The sequence below is a fragment of the Sebastes fasciatus genome, chromosome 4 (assembly GCF_043250625.1).
Source record: "Sebastes fasciatus isolate fSebFas1 chromosome 4, fSebFas1.pri, whole genome shotgun sequence".
NCBI classification, from domain to species: domain Eukaryota; kingdom Metazoa; phylum Chordata; class Actinopteri; order Perciformes; family Sebastidae; genus Sebastes; species Sebastes fasciatus.
In genome coordinates this window covers 12,657,211-12,664,540 of record NC_133798.1, presented here as the reverse complement: position 1 = coordinate 12,664,540, position 7,330 = coordinate 12,657,211, and the positions used below count along the sequence as shown (strand labels likewise).

General features: G+C 40.6%; 3 protein-coding genes across 3 annotated transcripts; 2 read left to right on the top strand and 1 right to left on the bottom strand.

The window, feature by feature from the left end:
- The first annotated feature begins 1,860 nt into the window (after nt 1-1,860).
- LOC141767065 (histone H4) lies at nt 1,861-2,261 on the top strand. Its single transcript, XM_074634311.1, has one exon. The coding sequence runs from the start codon at nt 1,902-1,904 to the stop codon at nt 2,211-2,213; it is 312 nt and encodes a 103-aa protein (XP_074490412.1). The 5' UTR covers nt 1,861-1,901; the 3' UTR covers nt 2,214-2,261.
- A 1,762-nt stretch (nt 2,262-4,023) lies between these two features.
- On the top strand, nt 4,024-5,134 carry LOC141765814 (histone H1-like). Its single transcript, XM_074632060.1, has one exon. It carries the CDS (start codon nt 4,454-4,456, stop codon nt 5,075-5,077), a length of 624 nt encoding a protein of 207 aa, XP_074488161.1. The 5' UTR covers nt 4,024-4,453; the 3' UTR covers nt 5,078-5,134.
- A 580-nt stretch (nt 5,135-5,714) lies between these two features.
- On the bottom strand, nt 5,715-6,743 carry LOC141765810 (histone H2B-like). Its single transcript, XM_074632055.1, has one exon. It carries the CDS (start codon nt 6,625-6,627, stop codon nt 6,253-6,255), a length of 375 nt encoding a protein of 124 aa, XP_074488156.1. The 5' UTR covers nt 6,628-6,743; the 3' UTR covers nt 5,715-6,252.
- Nucleotides 6,744-7,330: the final 587 nt, after the last annotated feature.

Sequence of the window (7,330 nt, the reverse complement as noted above, 5' to 3'; positions counted from 1 at the left end):
TGAGAGGAGAGGAAGAGGAGAGAGAAGAGGAGAGGAGAGAGAAGAGGAGAGGGAAAGAGCAGCTTCTGACGGGGCAGAGAGGTTCCTGATGAGACAACATGACACTTTTTTAACATTTCTCTAATATCTGGAGGGAGATCAGTCCTTTTGCTGTAACTGAAAAAGCAGTTTGAGTAAAGTAAACGTTGTGGATGAATGTTTTATATTTCCCGTCTCTCCTCGTTGATGAACCTGTTTGTCGGACTTCTTTATGAGCTGTCAGAATAAATAGTTTAAACCTGCAGTATCTTATAAAGTAAACAAGCACAACATAAACAACAAAATCAAAGTTGTATTTTTTGATAATATTGTAATAGTGGTACAAGTTATTTTTTTTGTCCTGTGCTTTAAGAGCTGGTTTGAAGGCTTAAGCCTCGTCTAGCATACTGCTAAATACATCACTTTAACTGTCACATACTGCATACTACTGAGGAACGCAGTATACAGTATGTACTGTATACTGCATACTGCGCTCCTCAGTAGTATGCAGTATGCGGTTTCGAAAACAGCCATGGGCTGTATTCGAAACCGCATACTACACTAGTAGTACGTACTGATTTGGCCAAAATGTAGTATGTAGTAAGTAGTATGCAGTATGCGAACACAAGCTAAATATACATTATGCCAAAAATACCCAGATGTCGTACTGATTTGGAAAAAATCTCCAGTATGCATCGGACCACTCTACCTCGCCTACTGTATCCCACAATGCAAAGCGCTGGACCGCTACAGGCTACGGTTACAACAACAGAAGCCAAAAACGCGAGAAGCGAAGAAATCAACTGTGTAGATTATAAATATAGGCAGTTTTACGAAGTTAGATGTCAAATCGAACATTTGTTCCACCGTTGTCGGAGTTCAGAAGCTCCACAAAATGCTGTGACAGCTAGCTAGCGCCTGCCGGAGACGCTGCCAATCAGCCGGGTAGTCACGCTCAGAGACCGCTATGAGCTGTCTGGAGCTCTCTAGAGACTGGTCTGTAGACGAGAGGCTTTGATTTCCTTGTTGACGGATAGTTTGTTTAAATATCACAACACGGATGTCCATTATAAATTAACAGGAACCTGTGGTTATATGCCTTTTTGGAGTTGAAAAGCTCCACAATCGCCCGCAGGCGTAACTCGCTGGAGAGCCGGCCAGTGACGCTCACAGAGCGGCCACAGAGCAACAGAGTGGCGAGGGAAGAGAGATTCCTGCTGAGACAACATGACCCTTTTTAACATTCCTCTAATATCTGTAGGGAGATCAGTCCACTGTTTAGTGGCTGTAACTGAAAAAGAAACGTACATTTTGTGGATCAATATTTTATATTTCCCGTCTCCACTCCTCGATGATCCTGTTTGTCTGACTTCACTATGAGCTGTAAGAATAAATAGTTTAAACATGCAGTATCTGATAAAGTAAACAAGCATAACATAAACAACAAAATCAAAGTTGTATTTTTCGATAATATTGTAATCGTGGTACGAGTTCGTTTTTTTGTCCAATGCTTTAAGAACTGGTTTAAAGGCTAAAGCCTCGTCTAGCATACTGCTAAATACATCACTTTAACCGTCACATACTGCATACTACTGAGGAACGCAGTATGTAGTATGTACTGAATAACATGTAGTATGTACTGTATACTGCATACTGAGTTCCTCAGTAGTATGTAGTATCGAATACAGCCGTGCTGTCCCTGATTCATGCTGTTGTTCAGTAGGTGGCGCTGATGCACCAAAGAGTTTAATCATCAACCTTCTTGAAGAAGAAGAAGAAGTGCTCCGGCTCTGTCTTCTATCACGTCCTCAGACAAGATTTAAACAGCTGTGAAGCAGCAGACCAGAGTTTACTGTTGAGTAGAAAGACATTGATCAGCAACGATGAGTGGAAGAGGCAAAGGAGGAAAAGGACTCGGTAAAGGAGGCGCAAAGCGTCACCGTAAAGTCCTCCGTGATAACATCCAGGGAATCACCAAGCCCGCTATCCGCCGTCTGGCTCGCCGTGGTGGAGTGAAGCGTATCTCCGGTCTGATCTACGAGGAGACCCGCGGTGTGTTGAAGGTGTTCCTGGAGAATGTGATCCGTGATGCCGTCACCTACACCGAGCACGCCAAGAGGAAGACCGTGACCGCCATGGATGTGGTGTATGCTCTGAAGAGACAGGGACGCACTCTGTACGGCTTCGGTGGATAAACACACTCTGTTGCTTTATGAACACTAAAGGCCCTTTTAAGGGCCACCCACTTACTCAACATAAAGAGCTGAACTCCTGTTAAAAGTCCTCCAGATAAACCATTACTACCATTTTAAATCAGCTTTTAAAGTTACCATATTGTCAATACTTCAGTGTTTTTAATAAATGACCACATTGAGGAATGTCAAGAAAAAATAAAAAAGTGAAATGTTGATCTAAAAACTACGTTAATAAAATGATATAAACAAACAGAGGTACTAAAAATTCAATCTCTACATTTGACCATTGTTTGGATTTCTCGTTGGGCTTTAGCGAAGGACACTAGTATGAATATTGGTGGCAGCTTTATTGAGCACAATAAGGGAAAGAGAAGGAGGAATGCTCCAACACAGACTGAGATGTTTTCCCTGCTGCCAAATGTTCTTGCTTTGTTTAATGCACTGATTTTATTAATGTTTACTGTAGTATTTGACTCATGTTTAATATTTGTTTCTTTGTGGCTTTAAAAAGCAGTTTTGTCTTTTTCTTCACTGAATTGATGTGATTGGTGCTTGATGGTCCAGGTCTGTTTCTAAGTCATGAAATAAACCAGATTTGACTGTTTGCTCCAATTAACCCAGCTTTATGTAACAGACTAATCCTGTTTCAGTTTGTTAGGTTAATTCAACACAGGTTATTCGGAGTCACCTTTATGAAGCACCTATCTGCTGTTATTGTGTCTGAGAGCAATAATTCAGGAGTGAAGTAGTGTAACCCATTCTGGTCATTTTGGGTAATTTTTTCATATACATTTGAATTCTGCGATGATGATGAATAATAATAATGATGATCTAAGAAAATGAGCTGTATATGTGGAACATTTTACATGATGTAGACTGAGTGTGAACCACAGACCTGTTTTAAAGCACTCAGCACCAAAGTGTAGCAGTCACTGTCCAAGGCCCTGTTCTGTTTCTGCAGCACCACACAGTGTTTACTCTTCATCTCGGTTGTCTCAGCTCACATAAAGCTGTCAAGTCAATTCTATTAATAACAAATCACTGTTTGCCCCTGAAGGGGCTTTAGATCTTCCAGCTGTGATATGACCCAACGTGTGTGTGTTGGCAAATTTTGAATTAATTTATTGTATTTTTTTGCACCACAAAACATATGACAAATGGTAGAAGTAGTGTACATTCAAGTTTGTACACTAATACAAAAGGTATTTCTGAATCTTTTTGAATCACTTTAGTCTTTGTATAATAATTTATTATACTACTACTACTACTACTAATATTAACAGTAATCGTCTATGGTCATTTTGGATCAAACTGTTTTTATTAAGCTGTCAGAAAAATACCAAATAGTTTGTTACCTCTGTAGAATCAGAACTGCTGTGTTACTCTGACATATTTGAAGGGAATTCAAATCTAAATTTCAGTCAGTCTTCACTTTCAACCTCAGCAGAATACACAGAATACATCTTGTTTAACACTTAATGAAGTTTTCTAATGTTCAGCACTTATATGTATCAATACAACAGTGTTACTGTAACATATAAGGCCACTTACTATGGTGCCCCAAACAGGCGAGATTTATTTATCAGTGTGTTTGATCATTAATATAAACTATTAACTATTTATATTAAAACAGTCCTCAGCAGAGGACATGTTCACAGTCACAGCGAGCAGCTCTGATAGGAAGTCTGGCTAAACTGCACCATAAGCCTCGGCCATCATCAGTGTGTTTGCTGCTCCCACAATAACTTCACTTTATTAAACACTCATCAACAGCAGATGGTTGTTTTTACATTGAGTTCCTGAACAAACATGTGGGCCAGTTGGAAAACGTCTTTTGATGGAGCTCTGATGCATTTTAAATCATTTTAGGAGAGAAATGAGTGAGAAAAGCCGCTGAGCAGTGCTGGCCACGGCGGTGATAGGTGAGGTTTGGAGGCTCCAAAAACAAAATGCAGAGAGCATCAGAGCTCAACATGACTTGAATATGAAGAGACACAAGTCCGCTATCGGCTCCATTCACTGTCAGCCTTCAGCACTTCTCCCACATGATGTTTTGAGTGTTTTATCAGTGAAGAGAAAACACAAGTGGCACGGCTTTCAGATGCTCAGAGGAGCCACGGGCTGGGTTGAGTCTCCACGGTTCTCATGATGTGTTTAAGTGCAGCCTCCTGCTCCGAGCTCTTCAACAGTCCAGTCTCACTCTCGTGTTGTCGTGAAGAGGAACTAAACTTCAGGAGGAAATGGCAGAAGTAGCTCCAGTTCAAGCCGCCCCGGCGGCCAAAGCAGCCAAGAAGAAGGTCTCCAAACCGAAGAAGACTGGCCCCAGCGTCAGAGACCTCATCGTTAAAGCTGTGGCCGCATCCAAGGAGCGGAGCGGCGTGTCTCTGGCCGCCGTCAAGAAGGCTCTGGCTGCCGGAGGCTACGATGTGGACAAGAACAAGGCCCGCGTCAAGACCGCCATCAAGACCCTGGTGGCTAAGGGGACTCTGGACCAGGTCAAGGGGACCGGGGCCTCCGGCTCCTTCAAGATCAGCAAGCAGGCTGTAGTGAAGCCGGCCAAGAAAGCCGCTCCTAAAGCCAAGAAGCCCGCAGCCAAGAAACCCGCAGCGGCCAAAAAGCCCAAGACTGTAAAGAAGCCGGTAGCCGCGAAGAAATCCCCGAAGAAGGCAAAGAAACCCGCAGCGGCCAAGAAAGCAGTCAAGAGCCCCAAGAAACCAGCCAAGAGCCCCAAGAAGGCGACTAAGGCTCTCAAGGTGACCAAGAGTCCCAAGAAGGTGGTCAAAAAGGCCCCTGCAGTCAAGAAAGCTCCCGCTAAGAAGGTTGCCAAACCCAAAGCCAAGAAAGCAGCACCCAAGAAGAAGTGAGCTGTTCTCAGTCTGAACAAACACACCGACAAAAAAAGGCTCTTTTAAGAGCCACTCACATCATCCTTAAAGAGCGATTTACCTGTTAATTCTTACTGTTGACATTAACCGCAGACATTATCATAATATTTATATTGAGCGCTAAGAGGAGTATTAAATAAACAGATTAATCCTATATTCATTACAATTACTGCAAAAAAAGCCTATATGCCTATGAAATATAAATTAAATTATCTTAGCAATATACTAAGACCACCCTAATAACACACAGGATATTAGAAAACAAATTTTCGACATTGAGTGATCTGAATTTATTGGGAAAAAAAATGATATTTCAGTAACTAAAATAATAGTAAAACAATCATATGTAATTGCTCAATGGTTTTACACATTCATTGTAAACATGGTACTATTTTGGGGCCACCTGTCAAATTACAATGAAATTATTTATTAAAAAAAATTAAATTTATAACTTTGTCCCTCAATAAACAGTTAATGACATTTGGCCTTCATGAATGTCCACTGAATTTTAATTTACTGCACAACTAAATTTTGCTTGGCTAAAAGATACCATTTTAATTTAAAAGGAATAATAATTATGTATAATTATTAAAAAAAAAATGTGGTTCCAGTGACTATGTAACAATTGGTAGTTGTATAATTCTTCACTGGTTCCACACATGTTATTGTAAATACAACACTATGGGGGATTGCAATAATACCCAAATTAAGTCATTGATTGTCCCTCAAAACCCGATCTCAATAAACTGACTTTTCTGCTTTCAGGAGTGTCTAATAAACTTCAGTTTACTTAAAGATACCACTTCAAAGGAATAAAACTCTATTAGAAAAAAAAAAAAAAAAGTGTAAACTGTAGTTCTTTAAAAAAAAGTCTGTCACGTCTGGATTTATAGTTGTACAGCTAATCATCTTTATATTGTAAACTAGTTCTTCCCAGATCATTTTTAATTTTAGCCGTTACATCAGTTTTCATCAATTAACAACCTTCGATAGAGGAGGATATAATGAATCTGTGTTAAATGTAACTTAATCATCTGTATCACATCCCACAACCACCAACTAATTATTCATAAAGCTTTAAAAACAGGAACATGTCTTTAGTTGTAGTGGGTGGCTCTTAAAAGAGCCTTTGTGTTGTTGGTTTAGCAGCAGCTTTACTTGGAGCTGGTGTACTTGGTCACTGCCTTGGTTCCCTCAGACACGGCGTGCTTTGCCAGCTCACCGGGCAGCAGCAGGCGGACAGCGGTCTGGATCTCCCTGGAAGTGATGGTGGAGCGTTTGTTGTAGTGAGCCAGACGGGAGGCCTCACCGGCGATGCGCTCAAAGATGTCGCCCACAAAGGAGTTCATGATGCCCATGGCTTTGGAGGAGATGCCGGTGTCTGGGTGGACCTGCTTCATCACCTTGTACACGTAGATGGCGTAGCTCTCCTTCCTGGACTTTCGCCTCTTCTTGCCGGTCTTGCTGGCGGTCTTGGTGACGGCTTTCTTTGAGCCCTTCTTGGGCGCTTTGACTGTGGTTTCCGGCATGATTCACAAATGGTTCTGGTTCGGATGATGCTACAATGAGCACAGAATGGTCTATTTGTATCCACTCGATGCAAATATTACTATGCTGTTGCTTGCTGCTCATTGGTTCTCTCCTGACTGGGACTGAACATGCACTAAACAGAAACCCCTCAGATGTATTCACTGTAGGGAACAGAGGTATCAAAAGAGATTTATTCACTGACAAAACAGGATTAAAGACAGAATTTCACAAGTTGATAGTTGATAGTTTTGATGTGATATGGAAGTTGTTGGTACTGACCCGCGGTGGAAGAAGTACTTTAGATCTTGTTACCTTCTCAAGTAAAAGGAGCAACACCACAATGTAAAAATACTCTGTTACAAGTAAAAGTCCTGCATTGAAATTTTTACCCAAGTAAAAGTAGAAAGGTATTCAAATCAAAATATACTTAATATGCCAAAAGTAAAAGTAGCTACTCATGCAGAATGGACCATTTCAGAATAATTAATTGATGTATTTTCGTGTAATCACTTCAATGTTGCTTTATATATTTTATCTGCTGGGTAGAAACATATGGAATAAAAGAAGTATTTCAATAACAATATGAAAAAAATATTATAAAATATGTACAATATATCTGAATTGAATTTGTAGAGCTGTGCACTTTTTAGAAGTGGTAGTTTTGTGATAAAATGTTAAAAATTGTCCAAGAAATGTGCAAAA